Source organism: Penicillium bovifimosum (genome assembly GCF_028826915.1).
Source record: "Penicillium bovifimosum strain IBT 22155 chromosome Unknown utg000003l_segment0_segment0, whole genome shotgun sequence".
In the NCBI taxonomy this organism is placed as follows: Eukaryota; Fungi; Ascomycota; class Eurotiomycetes; order Eurotiales; family Aspergillaceae; genus Penicillium; species Penicillium bovifimosum.
The window spans coordinates 1902490-1921264 of NW_026622712.1; the positions used below are offsets into that span (position 1 = coordinate 1902490).

General features: G+C 52.3%; 7 protein-coding genes across 7 annotated transcripts; 2 read left to right on the top strand and 5 right to left on the bottom strand.

Moving 5' to 3' along the window:
* Window positions 1-580: 580 nt before the first annotated feature.
* Window positions 581-2573, bottom strand: N7515_003776 (WD40 repeat domain-containing protein; the record flags this gene model as incomplete). Its single annotated transcript, XM_056664520.1, has 3 exons — window positions 581-732; window positions 812-2168; window positions 2241-2573. 3 exons carry the CDS (start codon window positions 2571-2573, stop codon window positions 581-583), a joined length of 1842 nt encoding a protein of 613 aa, XP_056523577.1.
* Window positions 2574-3165: 592 nt separating this feature from the next.
* On the bottom strand, window positions 3166-4299 carry N7515_003777 (STIMATE family protein; the record flags this gene model as incomplete). The annotated part of the gene is made up of 2 exons (XM_056664521.1): window positions 3166-3801; window positions 3868-4299. 2 exons carry the CDS (start codon window positions 4297-4299, stop codon window positions 3166-3168), a joined length of 1068 nt encoding a protein of 355 aa, XP_056523578.1.
* Window positions 4300-5344: 1045 nt separating this feature from the next.
* On the bottom strand, window positions 5345-6382 carry N7515_003778 (putative pre-mRNA branch site protein p14; the record flags this gene model as incomplete). The annotated part of the gene is made up of 6 exons (XM_056664522.1): window positions 5345-5445; window positions 5510-5637; window positions 5691-5747; window positions 5839-5862; window positions 6007-6057; window positions 6303-6382. 6 exons carry the CDS (start codon window positions 6380-6382, stop codon window positions 5345-5347), a joined length of 441 nt encoding a protein of 146 aa, XP_056523579.1.
* Window positions 6383-7012: 630 nt separating this feature from the next.
* jhd1 ([Histone H3]-lysine-36 demethylase) lies at window positions 7013-11266 on the top strand (the record flags this gene model as incomplete). The annotated part of the gene is given in 3 exon segments (XM_056664523.1): window positions 7013-9757; window positions 9772-10329; window positions 10397-11266. 3 exon segments carry the CDS (start codon window positions 7013-7015, stop codon window positions 11264-11266), a joined length of 4173 nt encoding a protein of 1390 aa, XP_056523580.1.
* An 813-nt stretch (window positions 11267-12079) lies between these two features.
* Window positions 12080-13804, bottom strand: N7515_003780 (putative hexokinase Kxk; the record flags this gene model as incomplete). The annotated part of the gene is made up of 5 exons (XM_056664524.1): window positions 12080-12955; window positions 13026-13433; window positions 13496-13521; window positions 13586-13708; window positions 13765-13804. 5 exons carry the CDS (start codon window positions 13802-13804, stop codon window positions 12080-12082), a joined length of 1473 nt encoding a protein of 490 aa, XP_056523581.1.
* Window positions 13805-14318: 514 nt separating this feature from the next.
* N7515_003781 (SIR2 family NAD-dependent protein deacylase) lies at window positions 14319-15469 on the bottom strand (the record flags this gene model as incomplete). The annotated part of the gene is made up of 2 exons (XM_056664525.1): window positions 14319-15296; window positions 15347-15469. 2 exons carry the CDS (start codon window positions 15467-15469, stop codon window positions 14319-14321), a joined length of 1101 nt encoding a protein of 366 aa, XP_056523582.1.
* A 433-nt stretch (window positions 15470-15902) lies between these two features.
* On the top strand, window positions 15903-18391 carry N7515_003782 (Golgi transport complex subunit COG4; the record flags this gene model as incomplete). The annotated part of the gene is made up of 2 exons (XM_056664526.1): window positions 15903-17123; window positions 17198-18391. 2 exons carry the CDS (start codon window positions 15903-15905, stop codon window positions 18389-18391), a joined length of 2415 nt encoding a protein of 804 aa, XP_056523583.1.
* Window positions 18392-18775: the final 384 nt, after the last annotated feature.

The following is an 18775-nucleotide window of genomic DNA, read 5'->3' on the forward strand; positions in this document are numbered from 1 at the left end:
TCCCGGAGAAGTTTCTTGCTACGTTCTTTCTTTCTTTTTCTCTAGACTCTTCCTCCTCTCTTCCTCTTCGCCCCTGATACCCTTTTGTTACCGAATTTCCTTGTCCAAGGACAACAGTTCTGTCCCTCCCATAAATGATACCAATGACGCTGATTTGATTTGACATGAATTGCATGTACCCTGGCGCGGTTTTATCTTTCTTCTTCCGTTTTCGTGAAACCTCGGCGTTCCGCGTACTTGTCTCTGCTCGCTAGAAAGCTATGAAGACTCTCAAAACAATAAACTGACATGAAAACACAAATACGCTTGCATGGACGACAGGGTAAAGTTACTTTCCTCTTTTCTTACTGCCAGCCCAGTAGGAACGGATAGGTCGACGGATGCCCTGATATTAGGTGGTCAGTTCGTCTGGTTCGCAGAGTGAGTTGATATCGCGAACCTTTAGCCCTAAGTAATCCAAAACCTTGGAAAGACCACGAGCTGGAACGAGCTACACACACAAGCTTATACATAAGCATGGGCTACCATTTGATGCAATAGACAAGAAAACATATATATATTGTATTTGAAAATTGTACATCTACCCCCGAATCTCCCACATACGGATCGCGCCCTGCTCATTACCAACAGCCAACTGCTCCGAGTTAGGAGAAATAGCCACGGAAGAGATGCGACCCAACGGCGTATTAGAAGTAGGCCAGTTGCGGTATACAGTGCAAGTAGGCAAGTGAACTAAGAATCAACGGTTAGCTCGAGCACAAAAATGAGAATCGCACCAAGAATAAAAAGACCAGGAATAAAAAAAACATACCAAGACGCAAAGCATCACGCTTCCACCGACTCGCCATAACCATCATCTGCCCATCAGGCGCAAACACCAAGTGACTGATAGGCGTAGTGAGTTGGTCCAAAACCCTTACAGGGTCCGGGTTACGCGGAATACCCGCCTGAGCAGGGGAATCCCTCTCCGACGCAGAAGCATTAGCATACGCAGCAGCCCACACGCGTCGGTCATACACGTTGACAATACCACTCGAAGAACCAATCGCAACCCAACGATCACCGCCAAGTTGCGTCCGGCCCGAGCGTCCACCAAGACTGAGAACCGTCGTGCCGACGGCACCGGCATCGACCCAGCGCGCGACAACGCGGCGCATACGTCCGTCCCATTCGGATACCTCACCGTTCTTCGATACGACTGTCATGCCCTCGCCGTCGGACCACCAGGCAAAGTCTGCGACACCGCCGCGGCCGTCGACGCGCACCTGCGCGATCCACTGCGCGGTATTGGCGTCCAGGACGTTGATGAGGCCGCCGCCCTTGCGGGATGTGCCGACGAGGCCGATGAAGCGGCCGCAGGGGGAGAGCTTGAAGCGCTCCATGGATTTCTGTTCTTCCTTTCTGTCGGCGGAGCCGTTGACTTTGTCGACCTTGCCTGTGTCCAAGTCCCAGATGTGGAAGTAGCGCCGACGGCCGGAGGCGAAGATCTTGTTGCCGGATGGTGCGGCGAAGGCGGAGGTGTGGATGGGAGTGCGCTTGATGTGCAGGGAGGTGAGGAGGGGGTTGGGGGCTGGCGCGGAGGGGGAGATGTGGTGCAGGAAGAGGGTTGAGGCTGGTCCGGAGGAGAGCAGGAGCGGGTAGTGCGGGTGGAAGGTCAGGGAGTCGACGGAGGACGGTTGGGATTTGCCGATGTCCTTCAGGCGCTGGATGTCGATGACTTCCTGGCGCAGCTTGCGCTTGCCGCGGGCGTTGTCTTCGATGCGGGTTAGGTCGGAGGCGTTTCGGAGGAGCTTGGCTAGTGGCTGCATGGATAGGTGCTCGTTCTCGTCGTCCGAGTCGATCTCTTCGCCGCTGCCGGCGTCTGAGTCGGAGTCCGTCTTGCGGCGCTTGAGTTCCGGGGTGGCCCATTCGGGCGTGGGGTGCAGGCGTGTGAATTGTCGGCGCAGACGGCGGATGTATTCCTTGCCGTTGACTACGTCTTCGTCTTCAGTGTTGCGCAGTTTGCGGAGCCGGGCTTGGCTTGCTAGGGACACGGCGAGGCGGTCGTCGTCGCTGTCGTACCACAATGCGGGTTCTTCTTCTTCTTCCTCGTCGTTTTCGGCATCCGATAGAGTTTCCGATGGGGTTATATCAGTGGTGGGAGGAGCGCCAGAGTCAAGGAAGAAAAGCTATACAAAAGTAAACTGGTTAGATTGGAGTTCTGAAGTTCGGGGAAAGTATTGAGGTTTGGTGTCGCATACGTCTGAATCAGCCATAGCAGCCAGATCCTCGCCTTCGTCCTCATCTGCACTTTCACCGGCACTCTCCTCATCACTTTGCAAAGTGAGAGCCATTTCGGCTTCGCGGTCCTGCTGCTTCTTCAATGCGCCCATGAACCCCTCATCGTCGCCAAAGAGCATGCGCTCCAGCTTCAATTCGGCCTCATCTTTCTCGGGGATGTCCTCCTCGTCCGAGCTGGTATCGTCGTCCATTTCGATGTCTGAATCTTCTGGGCGGAGATTGGTCGTAGTGTTCTCAAGCGGAGACCGGGTGGTTGTCCGCTTGGTCTTCACCTTCAGCCCTGTTGTAGGCATGATGGCTGGTGTGAAATGGTCTGCAAATTAAGCGCTTATACTTGCAGACTCGATCACAAAAGTTATATGGAGAGAAAATTATGCGATTGTAAGCCGCTTATGTTCCTCAGGCGGAGCTGGAATATTTTTCTTCTTTGATTTTTCCAGAGCCGGCAGATGAGGGCGGTGTGTAAGGCGGCATGCTTGGCCTTGGGGTTTACCGTTTAGGGCACTGACTTTACTCTAGGTCTACGCAGTGGTAGTTATGTTATGTACTGTGTAAATTCATTTGATTTTCACCTGGTCAATTTTTGGATTATTTAGAATCAGAAGTGAGAAGACTGAAGACGCCTGCCGCCTGGTTCATAAGAAATCTGCAAAAGGGGCTGTTTTAACACAACAACCAACGCTGTCTTGCGAAGCCTTCGATCCATGACCTGAGTTGCAAGAGCTTTTCGAGTAGTCAGTAGGTATATACTGCGTAGTAGTTGATAAGATGTTGCACGCTTCCAATAGGTAAAAATATTCATATGCGATAGCAGAATAATCATATATACACGTTAGAATTCATAAATGACCCAAAACAAGCAACTTGTGATTCCCAGAGCAATGTTTAGTGATGTGTTGCATGTCCGTCACGACTGCTGCTTGAGCTTGGAGGTTCATATGGAGGAACAGGGTTATGATCCTCGGGAAGCAAGTTCTCCGACTCCTGGAGCGCATCTGCAGTAGCCTTCGGCTGGGAGGTAACTCTCGGAGATTTCCTGGGTGTTTCATCGTCAGAGTCAGTTGAATATGATTCGTCCAGACCATCGAGAAGCGCTTCCCGATGGTAAGAATCCTCATGTTCCACGACATCTCCAGCCGTGTCGCCTTCCGTATATTGCGACGAGATTTGCTTTTTGATGAAGATATCGATGATGTAATACTGTATCGCGTTCATGATGACCGGGAAAAGAAGCATAACAAAAATGATCTGAAGAGCGGTGTTGCCTTCCGTCCATCGTAGAGACCAGTCGCCAGCCTTGACAATGAAAGGGAAGAGCTGGATGATGAAGAAGACTGATACTTTCATGCCGAGCAATCCCATGAAGTATACGATAGACTGTTTGAGCCACCATGTTACACGTGGGGGCTGGCCATAGTTGCCTGACTCGATCGATTCTGAGGGGTTCGCGAGAGGGGTATAGAATGCGATGTAGTTGAGAACGCGCAAAAGAAGGATTAGGATCGGGATACCGAGTGTAGTCTGTTAAGTCCGATGGTGGTCAGCCTATAATCTTGCAAATAGATCAGAGTATCAAGAGGCACTTACATCGATTCCCAAGTTCAGCATGTAGAACGAGCATGGATTCGGCTTGTATGACTGCCGAATCTCCAGTTGGCCCGCAGCAAACATTGACATGAGTAGATTTAGCAGGTGCAGCATCACAGATCCGAAAACTTGTTTCGAGACGTCAAAGGCCCAGACCTTCAGCGGGCGCTGGGGTCGCTCTCTCCATCTCTTGTAGACAAGAGATAATAATGCGAGACTGCCGAGGGCAACTTGCACAAACACAGAAAACGGACCTAGTAACTTGCATTCTCCTCCATCGTCATTTGGATCCGGATCTGGGCTGGAAGAGGATGTTCCTTGATAGGATGCGTCTGACGTTGGATGAGCCGTGCTAGCATAGGAGGCGAGGGTGCCAGTAGCAGCGATGAGAGTGGTCGTTGCTAACGAAGCTAACGAGCCAGTTGCGTCCATCTTTCTTAGGTCTGGTATGACCAGAAAGAGACGAAAGGAAAATCTCAGAAGGAGCGCGACATGTGCAAGTAAGCCTAGAAACCAGGAAGTGGGCGTTTATCAAAGGCGGAGACAGTCGGACGTCATCCGCGTGATATTCAGACGGGAATGCAGTTGAATCAGATCAGCAAGACCCAAACAAGAGTCAAGACCCTGCCAGAAAGCAGCTGTCTCTGCTATGAAAGAAACAGTGTAGCGGGCCAGGGTTCAATATTTGAGTTAGAATAAGGTCAAGGTGGGTTTATGAGTTTGAAGTTGCAACTGGGCAGTGCTCTGGCCCTCTGGGCGGTGTCAGGGCGTCCCCGCAACAGGATCGACAAGGTTGTTTTTCTCCCCTGGGATGGCAGTATCCGGCTATTTTAAGGGTCCTTGTCTTGGCATGTGCTTTTTACTACGGAGTACACACAGTACGAGAGTGAGTTCATCTAATCATCTTAAGGCTCTACTCTCCGTATACAGGTCGGTATTGCCATGTCGATTTTTTAAGTCCCCAGCTGCCTGCATAAAGGTGGGTACTAATGCCCCAGTGATGCGACAGCCTGACGTCTCCTGCAAGGCTGCAATACGCTGACTGAGCTATAGATCCAACAGATCAAAAGCTCTGCAACAGCTCAGATCATACCTATTAAGGCGCTTCCAATACACAGGTAAAGAAGCATGTGCATGATCCGTGGGTCCAGCTATAACGCTAGAAACGTTGCATGGAGCAAAGTGGAGAGTCGATTCGACGAAGAGAGTAAGACTAGTGTTTAAGGTTATGTATCTTGATATAAGAAACGCAGTAAAATCTCGCCGAGCGTGTTTGCGTGATCATTTCTGGGTCATGCCTGACGACCAGAACCAGCCCCGTCAACCATCGAACCCTCTGAAATAAGAATAAAAGACACCCAGGGAATAATAACGCCCGAAACCCCTCAACCAAACCGTGATTGAATAGTAGAGCCCTGCAATATCGTCCATAGTCGAATGATAGCAGAGGACATCATGAGAAAGAGAATTCGTCACGTCATTCTATCCCGTGTTGCCGTTTCAGCCGTTCTAAGTTCTCCTGTCTTTCCGAGATATCCTCTTTCGTGCGAACCATCTTCTCTGGCTGGTGGAACAAAACTAGAAAACCCAGAGTCAGCATGTGCACTCTCCAAAAGTCATTTGATCGATGTGCGATACATACCGACCAAGTATCTGTTCTGGAAGTTGAAACCGTTCAACTTATCGCATGCCTGTTTGGCGTCGTTGACGTCCTCGTAGACGACAAATGCAGTTCCCTTGGAGTTGTTGGCAATGCCCTGGCGAATTTGGCTGCAAAGTGGTGTTAGGTGGAGCTCTGAACCGAGGTGATGAGTGACTATTACCGGATAGGACCAAATTTCCCGAACAAGTCAAACAGTTGCTCTGCTGTTACGTTGTAGCTATTAACAGAATGTCAGCGATCCGCTGGCGATGTGTAAAGACGAGCGGGGAAGCAAGCCGGAGCAAAGCGACGAGTGATCAGGTACGTACTTGAGGTTCTTGACGAAGAGAATCCTTGAAAACGGGAAAATAGTATGTTAGCGCTAGTCATTTCTATTGAATCAAGATCCGCTGGGCCCAACAATCCCGCAGTTGATGGAATCATGGCACTTCTGTCGACGATCGGGGGAGGGGCATGGAAAAAGTATGTTCACATACCGATTGGCTTCGGGGGCGAGCTTTCGGCTCATCCTCAGAGGCGAGATGGTCCTGGAATATGTTGAATTAAGGTGGGAACAAGAAAGATACACAAGGTATCAGTGGCTGGTTGGAATATCGAAGAGGCAGAAGACGAGAGTTAAGGCGCAAGAACATCCACGAGGTTTGTCTTGGCATTGCGCTTACTGATCTCGGATTAGTGCTGTTGCTTCCTGAACCGTATGTGACATAATCACGTGACTTTCTCAAGCGTGAAGGTTGGCCAGATACAGCACGTGACCGTATTAAGATCGTACCGGTTCGTATCATCAGGGCGGACGCTCTCGACGCCGCCAGCTTCCTTTGAACTACAGGACTCAAGTGAGTCGGGGGTCATTTTTAAGTAAACACAATCGCATATTACAGTCAATACTCCTGATATAGCAACCGATGCAATCCATTTAGATCCTCGGGTAAACATTCATAATGGTGTGTAGCGTAATGTAGGAGCCCGCAGCTGTGCCGTGTACATACCTTCAGAAGGTTGCTGCTAGTCGACTCCCGCTTCCTCCTTCGCCCAACACACCGCGCTCATCCGTTTCTCCCTCTCTCTCCCGGCGCTTCATCCATTCGTATTCACTTTACATCCAGTTGACAGGAGCTCATTTCCTGGCTACTGGGTTTCATTCAATCTCCTTCATTACCTGCCCGCAGGTTGCGGCGCGACTCTCGGCGCCTTTGTCCTCCCGCCGCTCGATACAACCCCCTCAACGCAACGCTCCGCGACTCCCCGTCCACCACTCACTACGCTCACAATCTTCCATCGAATATCAATCATACACTTGCAGTTTGCTCTGCGCATGTCTTTTTGCCGGGAATGACATCCCCTTCTCCTGCGCCGGCCTCTCGCTAGCCTGTGTGGTCCAGTATCCCCGCTTTGCAGCCGCCTACCGCAAGCGCATCTTTTTGCACCTCCGACCTTTCATCTTCGAATTTACCTAGTTTTATCCTTCACTGATTCGCGAAAATGATGAGCGCGGCATCATTCGCGAATCCCATCGGCGGCCGTCCGCCGCAATACCGTACTCCTTCCCCTCCTCTACGCGCCATCGAACCTATCACTCCATCCACAACCTCCGAGTTTTCTTCCTCCTGGTCCGCCCGCGGTCCTCCTCGAGCTCCTAGTCTTGATAACGAGCAGGTTCCGCCCAATCATAGACGAAATGTCGCTGCAGAAGGTGGTTCACACCAGCGATCGGGCCATGGCCGCTCAAACTCGACCATCGACACGCTTGCGACAATCGCCCTCGCAACCAGCCCCACCTTCGCGCCGCTACCTCACAACCCGCCCTCCCCTAGTCTTCCGTCAGCTATTCCCTTGTTCTATTCCGACTCCGCGGACGTTGAACGTCCGGCTAAGCGAGCTCGGTCGGCGAGGAACCCGTCGCCCTACCGCCCGCGGCCAGGAATGTTGACCGACAACCCACACGGAACGGGGCTGGAAAGCATGACAACTGATGCAGAGCTTCTACTCAACCTGGCACGGCCCACCCATTTCCAACCGGGTAACCACACGAAAAGAGTGAGCATCGACGAGTCCTACCATCACCACGCAGGCGATGCCATTCGTCAAGCTCGAGTCGGCTTTGCTACTGGAATCTCAGGCCAGAGCGATCTCAAAATGAACCATAATCCTGAAAGTCTTCCTTATGCGCGCGTGCGCTCTCGCTCTGACGGGTCGGCCTTCATGTCGCGTCCTACGGTGCGTGGGACCCGTCCTACCACTAGCGCTAGCACTCTCCCGCCAATTGTTTGGGATGAGGAACGTGACCAGAAAGCTCGCAACGCGCCAGCTGGCACTTCTCATCATGCTACGTTTGGACCTCATGCCTCGGCCGATTTGCAGGGACCTCAATTCCCACTAAAGCCCCTAGCAGTTCCACCAAAAGTGGAAGAGGAAGAGAGCGATGCCAATCAAGCAAGCTGCGGGGCATGCCATCTAGTTCGTATCCCAGTTGAGACTGAGGAACAGGACGAAGACACGTGGATCAATTGCGATGGATGCAAACAGTGGTTTCATATTGTCTGCGCCGGCTTCAAGAATGATCGCGAGGTTCGCACAGTTGATAAGTATATATGCCGGTCATGTCGACCAGCCTATGGTCAAACGACCTTTGTGCGCAAGTCCTCGCGTGCTCGGACAGCCATTGACTACGCAGGTTTGAACCAAGGCGTCGTCAAAGCTGCCACTGACTCACTGGAGCATCATTATCTTGAGCCCATCCGTCAAGGCAAGATCCGATTCCAGCCTGAGAATTTCCCTCGAATGAAGCCTGAATTGGTCACCGCGGAATACTTCGAACGGGGAAATGGATGGACGGAACCCATCGTGATACCTGCCTGCTGGAACAGCTGCGAGCCCGTCAATCCAGAAATTCCAGAGATCACAGCTCTAGCTCAGGAGGCACCATCTCAAGAGATGTTTGACGAAATCCTCGATCATCTCCCTGAACAACAGACCCACGTCGAAGAAACGATTGATTGTGGGCAAGATCTCTTGGGTATGGTCATCCCTAAGGGTCTCTCCGTCCGTGCTGTGGCGGAGCTTTACGGACCCGGAGAAAGGGTCGAGGTCATCGATGTGAAGTCCCAGCAAGGAGAGGACAAGAGATGGACCATGCAGAAATGGGCCGATTACTATGAAAGCACCGAGGTGAACAAGCCCGTCAGGAATGTCATCAGTTTAGAGGTATCGCAGAGCAAATTGGGCAGACTCATCCGACGACCGAAGGTTGTTCGTGACTTGGATCTGCAAGATGCTGTGTGGCCCGAGGAATTGAAGGCAATTGGCGAGTACCCCAAGGTTCAGTTCTACTGCCTCATGTCTGTCGCCGACTGCTATACCGACTTCCATATCGACTTTGGCGGTTCTTCGGTGTACTACCACATCCTGAAGGGCAAGAAAACTTTCTTCTTCATTCCCCCCAAAGATAAGCACCTCAAGAAGTACGAAGAGTGGTGCAACTCTCCCGCCCAGGACTCGATGTTCCTTGGGGATCAGACCAAGGAGTGCTATCGTGTGGATCTCTCCGAGGGAGACACGATGTTGATCCCGTCTGGTTGGATTCACGCGGTTTGGACCCCAGAAAACAGCTTGGTCATTGGCGGCAACTTCCTGACTAAACTCAATTATGGGATGCAAATCAAGGTGCTCAACATTGAAAAGGATACCAAGGTCCCCAAGAAGTTCCGATATCCGTTCTTCCAGAAGATCCAGTGGTACACGGCTTTGAGGTATCTGGAGGATGACCCCATTCCGCAAAAGGTGATTGATGCATTCATGCAAGATGAGAACTATCGGTTCCACCGTCAATATCCTATATACTATGAGTTTGGAGAACGTGCCAATCAGGAACCTCGGGGTTCCCCCCATCACAATGCGCGGTTTTATTCGCAGGCCGAGTTAGAGGGTCTACTTGAACTGACCAAGTATCTGCTGCGGACTGCACTCATTGCTGGTGGCTATACTGTGGATGGAGTCGTCTCCATGGACGTTCGAAATGCCGTCAGACGCTCCATTCCTAAGGGTGCCGGGGATCCGGTGGATATGATTCGAAGGTTTGGAATCTGGGTCGCGTGGAAGCGTGGCAATGAAAAGGCGCCCCCTGGACTCGACCTGGCGTTATCGAAAGCAACCACAAAGTTTCCATCGCAGAGAAGAAACCCGCAGGGCGACCAAGCCGTCGATGTGAACGCAACCTCGATAATCAGCGTACGTATGCCGAGAGGCAAGCAGTCCAGTGGCCTTCAGAGGAGCTCCCTGCAACTCCGAATCCGCCAGCCAACAATTTCGCCTATGCGCAGTCCGATGAAAGCGCAACACCGGTGCCATTCAATGTTGTCTCGGACAACGGCATCAAAGAAGTTATCACTCCCAAGCCTCGAGCTGTGCAGCGAGCTTCGGGCCTTGGTCCCAAGCGAGTGGCCTGTGATGCCTGTCGCAAACGACGTATCCGTTGCCGACACAAGGATGAGCCCGGCGATTCAGTGCTGAATGGACAAGTTCCGGCCAATGCCTTCACACCTGGCTCTGGCGTGAGCACTCCATCTTCCTTAGCACAAGACGCTGTCTCTGCGCTGAACTCTCTTGCGGCCATCGCATCTCAAGGGTTCCAGACCAACGGGCATCTTGCTGATCTGGAACGATTTGAGAGCTCGGCAAGGTTCCAATCCGCGGTCATGGGTAATTCCACAGTAGCTGCCAATCGCCTCATCGACATGAGCCCCGATGGAGCCAACGGGGGCAAAAGGGGCGCAGCAAAGCGTGCGATGATTGTCGGAAGAGTAAGGTTAGTGATTGCCAGGTTGCCTGATCCTATTGATCTTTCCATTTTTACTGACTCAAACCCAGCGTCGTTGCATACACGATGAGTACGGCCGGATAGATCCTATCAAAGCCCAGGAGCGTTCCAAACCTCGTGCGAATGCTTCCGTCAAACGAGCACGCCCTGCTGAGGATGAAGACATACGTGCCACAGCCAAGAAAACGAAACAGGAAAGCACATCGCCCATGACACAGCCTGCCATATTCTTCGGCCATCATGGTGATGAGCTAATGGCACGAGCCGATTTGATGGACGGTTATGATCATGAACGAACCGTTCACGTTCAGCCCAGCCAGCACATGCCTGTGGCGGAGGAAGCACCTCCAAAACAAGCTACGTATGCCTCACCACCTGCTTTTCTGGCCGAATCCGCAGAAGCGAAGGACATGAACACTACGTCAGTCTCTTCGTCTAAGCCAGCCACCTCCTTGGTGTCACCGCCTACGTCGCTGGCCGACGAGATGGACGGGACCCAAGAGGGGGATGCTGTACAGTCTGTGGAGGGGGATGTGTCAACTGCTCTTCACACTCCCAACTCTAGCTCTCGACACTCATCCCGTCAACCTCGACATGTCGATCGGTTCGCGCCCGACACAGCTGCTCCGCGGGCTCCAAAGGCCCCAGCACGAGCGGCGTCCGCACGCAAGACAACTCCTGCTCCACCCTCTTCGGCAAGGAAGCCTTCTTCACGCCCCTCGTCTTCACATGCAAAGAAGAGCTCTCCGATGTATGAGAAGCACTTCACCCGCCACGGCCCTACATCACTATCTCCGCGCCAGCACAAACACACCCAACACATGACTGGAGATGAGGCAGCAGATGAGGAAAGTCTTCGTTTGATACGAGAGCTTCAGGAGCAGGAATTTGGCCTGCGAAAACGGTCGACGCGAGTTTAATTGCATAACCGTGAGGTTAAGGCTTGAGCCTTGGTGAGCGCGTCCAGACCGGACATATAACTCTTTCTTTTCTTTTTTTTTTGGTTATTCGGGGTATCAAATCATCAATGGTTCGGGAGGGAGATCCGGTGTTGAAGGTTTCTGCTTTTTTCTATATTTCCTCTGGCGTTATCTGAGTCTGGGAAGGGGCGTTCTGGCTTTTATATGAGTTCTCAACGGGGTTCTCTTTGTTTCCTGTTTTCTTTCGTCAATCTGGCCTTTGAAGCCATTGCCTGGTCTTCTTTTTTCTCCTCTAGTCCATCCTTCATCCTATATTCCAGTTTTTTCTTCTCCGGCTTTGTTTTCACTGGGTCTTACTCTACCACCAACACTTTGCTTGCTAATCGTTGGGCCTTCTTTTCTTTTTCCCTCCGGCTGGCGTACAGCAGGAACATTTTAAGCAAACCAAATATTCGTATGTGTACTTGTTTTGTCTGAGATACTCTTTCATTTACCCTCATATATCAGCCACGGAGGTTATGTAGCAATTTTTTGAATCTATGTTCTTTCCATACTGTCACAGGTACCCACCATTCTCTAGTACCACTGTACCTACGCAGTAGTACTTCATTTTTGGTACTTCATTGATCAATAATCACATTGGTATATACTACCTAGGGTTACCACCAACGCTTTTCACTATTCACGGTGCCCTAAGGAGTGACATGTAGAAACCAAGATATAGTCAAATCCTTCAGATCAAGTAAAAACCAAACACAAACACCAGGTCCATCACATATGAGTTGCCATGTATACAAGACCAGACCAGACCGTTTAGACCAAAGTCTTCATGTCCGCCTCGTTACGGACACCGACCAAATTACCAGCCTTGACCCGCTTCAGAGTCAGGGCAGCAATCAAGGCAGCACCGACACCGGAACCATCCTCAGCAGCCATGATAGTAACCTTATCCTTCTCATTGGGAGCCCAGTCGAGAATCTCGCGCAGGGCGACAGCACCACGCTTCTGGAAGTGAGGGTACTTAGTGAAAACCGAGCCGTCGGCACCGACGTGGCAGGACTCGATATTCTTCTTGGTGCAGATGGCAGCAACACCGCAGGCCGACAGACGAGCAGCGCGAGTACCGATAAGCTCGGCAAGACGACGGACGAGTTCCAACTCTGGCTGGGTCGGGCGGATGCCCAATGTGCGCTCGAAGAGATCCGAAGTCGTAGACAGGTTCTCGTAAGGGTCCTCCTCGATGGCGGCGAGGAAGGAGGCGTCGAGGAAGTAGGGCTTGCGCAGTTTGGAGACGTCTTGACCGTTGAAAATCAACCCCGGTTGGTTGTCGACCAGGTCGATCAGCGCAAGACGGAAGATCTCGCCGAGGTACAGACCGGCGGTCATCTTCTCGAAGGCCTGCTGGCCGGGGCGGGGGGAGTCGCGGTCGATGATGTCATCGTATTTGGTGAGGGGGAGCACGATATGCTCGTTATCGAAAGCGCCGTATTCGCAGTTAATGGCTACGGGCGTATCGGGGGGCAGGTTCATGTGGGCGAGCTTGGGTATCGAGCCTGCGTTCTCCATATATGCGGCATTGACGCCGGTGCCGAAGATGCAGCCGATCTTCATCTCCGGGTCGGTGTATGCGGAAGCGATAAGAGTTCCCGTGGTGTCGTTAATCAGGGCAGCGATTTTAATGGGAAGACCCTGTAGAGATTTTGTCAGTTATCTGGTCGCGTATGAAGATGATGAATTATCCCCAAGGGACGCGACATACACGCTTCTTAAGAATTGCTTCCAGAGGGGGAACAACGTCCTGGCCCTCGACACCATCGATATCGAAGCCCTTAGTCCAGCGCTGCAGGATGCCGTGATCGATATACTCTTGGGTAGCCGGGTAGGAGAAGGTGAAGCCAAGAGGCAACTTGGAGAGGTTTCCGTCCGCGTGATGAGTCTCGACAAACTGCTGCAAGCAGTCGGCGATGTACTCCCATAATTCCTCGGCGGTGCCAGTTCGCAGCTCTTCCGGCATCTTATACTTGGATTGTGTGATATCAAAGGCGCCCTTCTCCTCGGTCAGGGTAATTTCGCAAACACGCAGGTTGGTGCCGCCCATATCGAGGGCCAGGTAGGTTCCTTGTTCGTTGCCATCGGGGAAGCTTAGGACCCAGGTGACGTTCATGGGCTATTCATTTCAAGGTCAGTTTATAGGTCAATTGGTCTCTGGGGAGGGTATTGGGTTCTCACAATGTTACCGCCCTCGACAGTCAAGCCTATTTGTTGGATCTGTTAGCTGGTCGACGCGGAGCGGGCAGCGGGAAAGCGAATCACACGCACCCTTCTCGAGCTCCTTAACGAAGTGGTTCACGATTTGCTTGAGCTTGGCTCCATCTACCGTGAAGGCCTCCTCGAAGGTCTTGATTGTTCCCAGCAGGTTCTGGGGCAGGTCGTGCAGAGATCCTGTACCGCATGGTTAGCCTGTGATTGATCAGGACAGGGAGTTTGAAGAGGCTCACCCTTGCGGGAGGGGGGAAGTTTAGGTCCAAGTCCAACCATGATGAGTTAATTGAAGTAGGTTATAGGGAAGAAGAGAGGAGGAAGAGGAAGAAAGGCAGATCAGAGGGGGAAGAAGACGAGAATGACGATGTTGATCTCAGACGTGGGGCAACCTTAAGATCAGCCTTGTTTTGGTGGGAACGAGCTTCAATTGGAACAATTGGATGAATTCACTGTAGGTAAGAGAGAATATTCGAGAATACAAGATAGAAGATACGAGAAGATCAGTCTTTATGTCTATTTAAATGATTGTGTACGCAGCGTACTGTGTAAAGAGAATTGACCTCAGAACGACTTCAATGATCGGCGGTCAAACAGGATCAGCCTCGTCTTGGCGCTCGCGTTGACTTGCAGTAGATACGCTACATCTAAGTACACAGTACTCCATATAGTTATATGGGAGATTCGAGTCATTCGAGGTATCATATTTTCATTCAGAATTAACCTATTTCCCTTCCCTAAGATAAAGTACCCCAGACATCTCATTCATGAAAAATCATAACTCTTATTACTCTTAATGTGACGGCTTACGCGCCAAATGAGGGAAAACATGGGCGAGACCGCTACCAGACTGGCGGTGTGCCTCTTCCTCTCCCTCGTGTATCTCCAGTTTGTCGCGTACTTTGTTCTGGTATGCATCTGTCAACGCTAGACTGCGATCGATCTCCTCGGTCAGCCGGTCCACTTCCTCCTGCAGGCGTTCATCCCGGGTTAACGGGGGAGCATCTTCCTCCGCCCTTGCTTTGGGGTCGGGGTTTGTTTCTTCCCACACTGCCTCCAGTTCCTCTGCCCATCCCATGGCCTCGGCGAATTTGCGGACACCAGCATCACAATCACCAAGGACCAAAACATCGTCCTTTCGTGACCCGAGACCCCCGACACGCTCCATATTGATGAGCACACGAGGCACGCCCGGGCGAATGCCCTGGGGCAGGCTAGCAAACGGCTGGACGCATAGACTAGTCCCCATGACAATGCAGAGATCCGCCTCTTCGAGCAGATGGCGGTTCTCGAAGAAGTCCGACGGGAGAGCTTCGCCAAAGAACACAATGTCGGGTTTCACGAGGCCATTGCACTTGACGCAGTGAGGGACCTCGGACTCGGAAACCATTTTGTGCATCTCATCGTCCGGGAAGGGTTCCCTGCAATCAATGCAGCGCTGTGTCGCAAAGCTGCCATGAGCCTCGACGATTTTGTTGCCTGGCACACCGGCCTGGCGCTCGAGGCAGTCGATATTCTGGGTAAAGTGCTTCAAGAGCATCCCCTTGTCGTAGATCAATTTGATGAGTGAGTGCGCGATGGTAGGGCGATAGCGCCCTGGGTACAGCTCGTGCGCCAACGCATAGAAAGGTTTGGGGTTCTCCCGGAAGAAACCGATTTCAAAAACTGCTTCAGGATATGGCAGGTCCAGTGCGGCCAAATTGGCGTAGATTCCTGTGTCAGGGGAGCGGAAATCCGGAATGCCTGCTGAAGTGCTGATGCCGGCTCCCACCTAGATGTTATTAGTGATGGAGCTCGTCAACGTATGGAGTGTCCGCTTACCATCAACACGACTTTTTTCACGTTATGCTCTTTGATGTACTTGGCAACTCCCTCCACGCTACGCGCCTCCAACACCGACGGCGCCGCCTTGTCGTCCACCATGGTCGACTCTTCGTTGCCCATGCTCAGCAGTTTTTGGTACTCGGATTGGCGGGTGATGACAGTTGAGGGCTCGGCAGAGAGCAAATTGTCAAGCCTGACGGAGTATCAAACTATGCGACAAAGTGAGGAAGTTCTGCAATGAAAACAGAAGCTCGACAAATTTATATGAAGAAAGCGTGGGGTGGGAAATGACGTCGGCTTGATTCACAAAGACCAGAGACAAACAAAATAACAAGAAAAGAAAAACAAAAGATCAAAGAAGAAAGAAGAAAGAGACAGTTGCATAGACAAAGCTCTTTTTGTTCCGATCAGACAACCCCAAACAAACCCTATCGCACCGTAGCCCAGCTGTGTACTTAGCTGTACTCCGTGAAGCTGTCAAAAATCCCCCTCACCGCCCGCGCCTCCCTACAACTGGCGTATTTGGCAACAAAGCAAACAACCATTGCGACCAATGGCACCCAGAATGGCTACAACAGCCAATGGGCATAATGGCACACTCCAAAGCCCCCAAGGTCAGAATGTCCCACCCACAGAGACCTCCCCACAACCCGACGTATTCAACGCCAGCTCCGTCGCCGAGATCAAAGCCACGCTGTCCCACCTCCACACCCAAGAAGCGTCAGTGACAGCTCGTCTCGATGCCCTAGTGACATCCCAGAAAGACCTCTCCCGCGAGCTGGGTCGACTAGATCTAATGCGCGTCAACATCGGTGCTCATGCCAGCACCACCCGCTCCATCAGCCACGGGATGCTCTCCGAAGCCGCCGGCACCGCCGAGCGGATCTCCAGCGCCGTCCGCCGGCTGGATCTCGAGCAAGCCCGCGTGAAGGCCACCCTGGAGGTCGTCGAGCAAGTGGCCGAACTCAAGGCGTGTGCGCTAGGCGTGGCGGGGTCAATGGGTGCGCCCCAGGACTGGGAGAAAGCCGCCAGCTACCTGCACCGCGCGGCGCAAGTTCCGGCCTCGGTTGCCAATAGCGCCTTTGCTGCGGAGATGGTTCCTACGGCTGAGGTTCCTGACCCGCCAAGTGTGACTCTGGATAACGCTGCGGAGTCGCTGTGCGGGCTGTTCCTGCGTGAGTTCGAGAAAGCGGTTAAGGAGAACGATGGCGCCAAGATTACCCGCTTCTTCAAGCTTTTCCCGCTCATTGGCCGGTCTGAGGTTGGGCTCGATGTCTATGGAAGATATGTGTGCCAGGGCGTGGCTGCGAAGGCGCGCGCTAATCTTAATGGGGCCACTGGTGGTGCTCAGGCTAAGGATGGGTTCTTCTACGCTAATGCACTTACCAAGCTGTTTGAGCATATTGCGCAGATTATCGATGGCCATGGCGGGCTGGTTGAGCATCACTATGGCCCGAGGAAGATGGGTCGGGTCATTGAACGGCTGCAGGTCGAGGCTGATGTACAGGGTGGTATCATTCTGGATACCTGGGGCGATGAGCGACATGTGGACCGCAAATTGATGGATATCAAATCCTACGCCTTCACTTTCTTGGTCCAGAGCTTTTTGCCCGCGCAGCGACCAGGACCGCCCTCGCAGGCACCTGCCATGGCAGGTGCTGCGGTCGACGAGGAGGGTGTCGATATGAAAGAAATCGACGGTATCTTGAACGAAATGGCTATCATGCTAGGCCGGTGGTCGCTGTACTGTCGGTTCTTGGCTGACACATGCAATGTGAGTAACAATCCTCGGCCTTCTCCTTAAATCCTCTTGCCTTCTTGGAACCAACACCTAACAACTTCTCTTAGTCTACGGAGGATGGTGCAGACGATGAGAAGCGATTCGAGCTCCCGGCCTTCTTGCGCGAGTCACCTCTTGCCCAGAAGATCAACGACCGCCTGGTGTCCCCCTTCAACGCAATGACAACCTTCTTCTTCCGACGCTCCGTCGAAAAAGCCTTCCAACTAGACGAACCCCCATCAGGCCTAACACTGAACCTCCAACGTCCCCTAAAAGCCGACCCCCCACACATAACCTCAGCCGTGGACGACATCATGTACATCGTCAACAAAGTGATCCAGCAATCCTTGGCCACATCCCAAGCCTCCGTCCTAACAAACGTGGTCCCCACCCTCTCCCGCGTCCTCGGCTCCGACTTCATCGGCATGACCCAACGCAAAATGCGCGACGAATGCTACCCCCGACCCGCCGTGCAAGGCGGCCTCCCCCCGGAATCCACCACCATCTCCTTCCTAGTCCAAATCAACAACCTCGACCTAGCCGTCGACTACATCCGCCGAATCGTCCAAAACAACACTGGCTCCAAAACCCTCCCAACATCCGACTCCCAAAACCCACCAGCTCCAACCCCTCATCTCCTCTCAATCTTCCCATCCCCGCAAACCGCGACAACCATATCCCAAACCCTACACACCCTCCACACAACCTTCGAATCAAAAGTCACCGACCTCCTAAACGACGGCATCCAAGTAATCTTCAACAACACAATCAAACCCCGTCTCCGTCCGCTTTTAGCAGACGCCTTCCGTGACGTCGAATACATCCCCTCGTCCGCAGATGACTACTCAGACAAAGAAACAGTCAAGCCCCGCTTCGCGGCCCTCTGGAACGACCTCTGCACTCCTTTCGCCCGTATCCTCACCCCAGCAGCGTTCGACCGCGTCCTCGGCGTGACCATCGCGTATCTGGCTCGGTTGCTGGAGAAGAGGCTTTGGTCGTACCATTCCAGGATTAATGCGCTTGGCGCTGCGAGGTTGGAAAGAGATGTTGCGGGGATTGTGGGGGCGGCGGTTGATGTGGGGTCGGGTGCGGGCAGGTATAAGCATAGGGAATGTTTTGCGAGGTGTGTGCAGATGACGCTGGTTATGGGTATGGATGAGGAGGAGTGGGAGGAGGTTAGGAGGGGGGGTGATGCGGCGGAGGTTGTGGGCAGGCTTTCTAAGGAGGAGGTTGGGAGGGTTAGGGGGATGGTTAGGAGGTGATTTGTATAGATTCAGTCTGTTTATTCTTTTTGGTTTATTTTTTCTATTCTTGTGAGACTTCTTATATTGCATTCTAGACCTCAAATGAACATTAGGTACGTGCATATTCTTTATCTACACTCTATGCATGTAAATATCATGGATAAAAATAAGTAATAAATGTCTAGATCAATTGTCTCGCTCTATACAGCAAGCAAAATACAAACAGAAGAAGCAAGCCAATTCTCGCGACATTGCGCAATTTGTGTGCATCCAAAATGAACCCGGAATGACCCCGGGAATATCTCCGTGGGCCATTCCAAGACCCCAAAATCACAGCAAAGATGGAGCGCCAGGCCAAATCAGATCATAATTCAAGTTGCTTTTCCGGGTCGAGAGTGAATG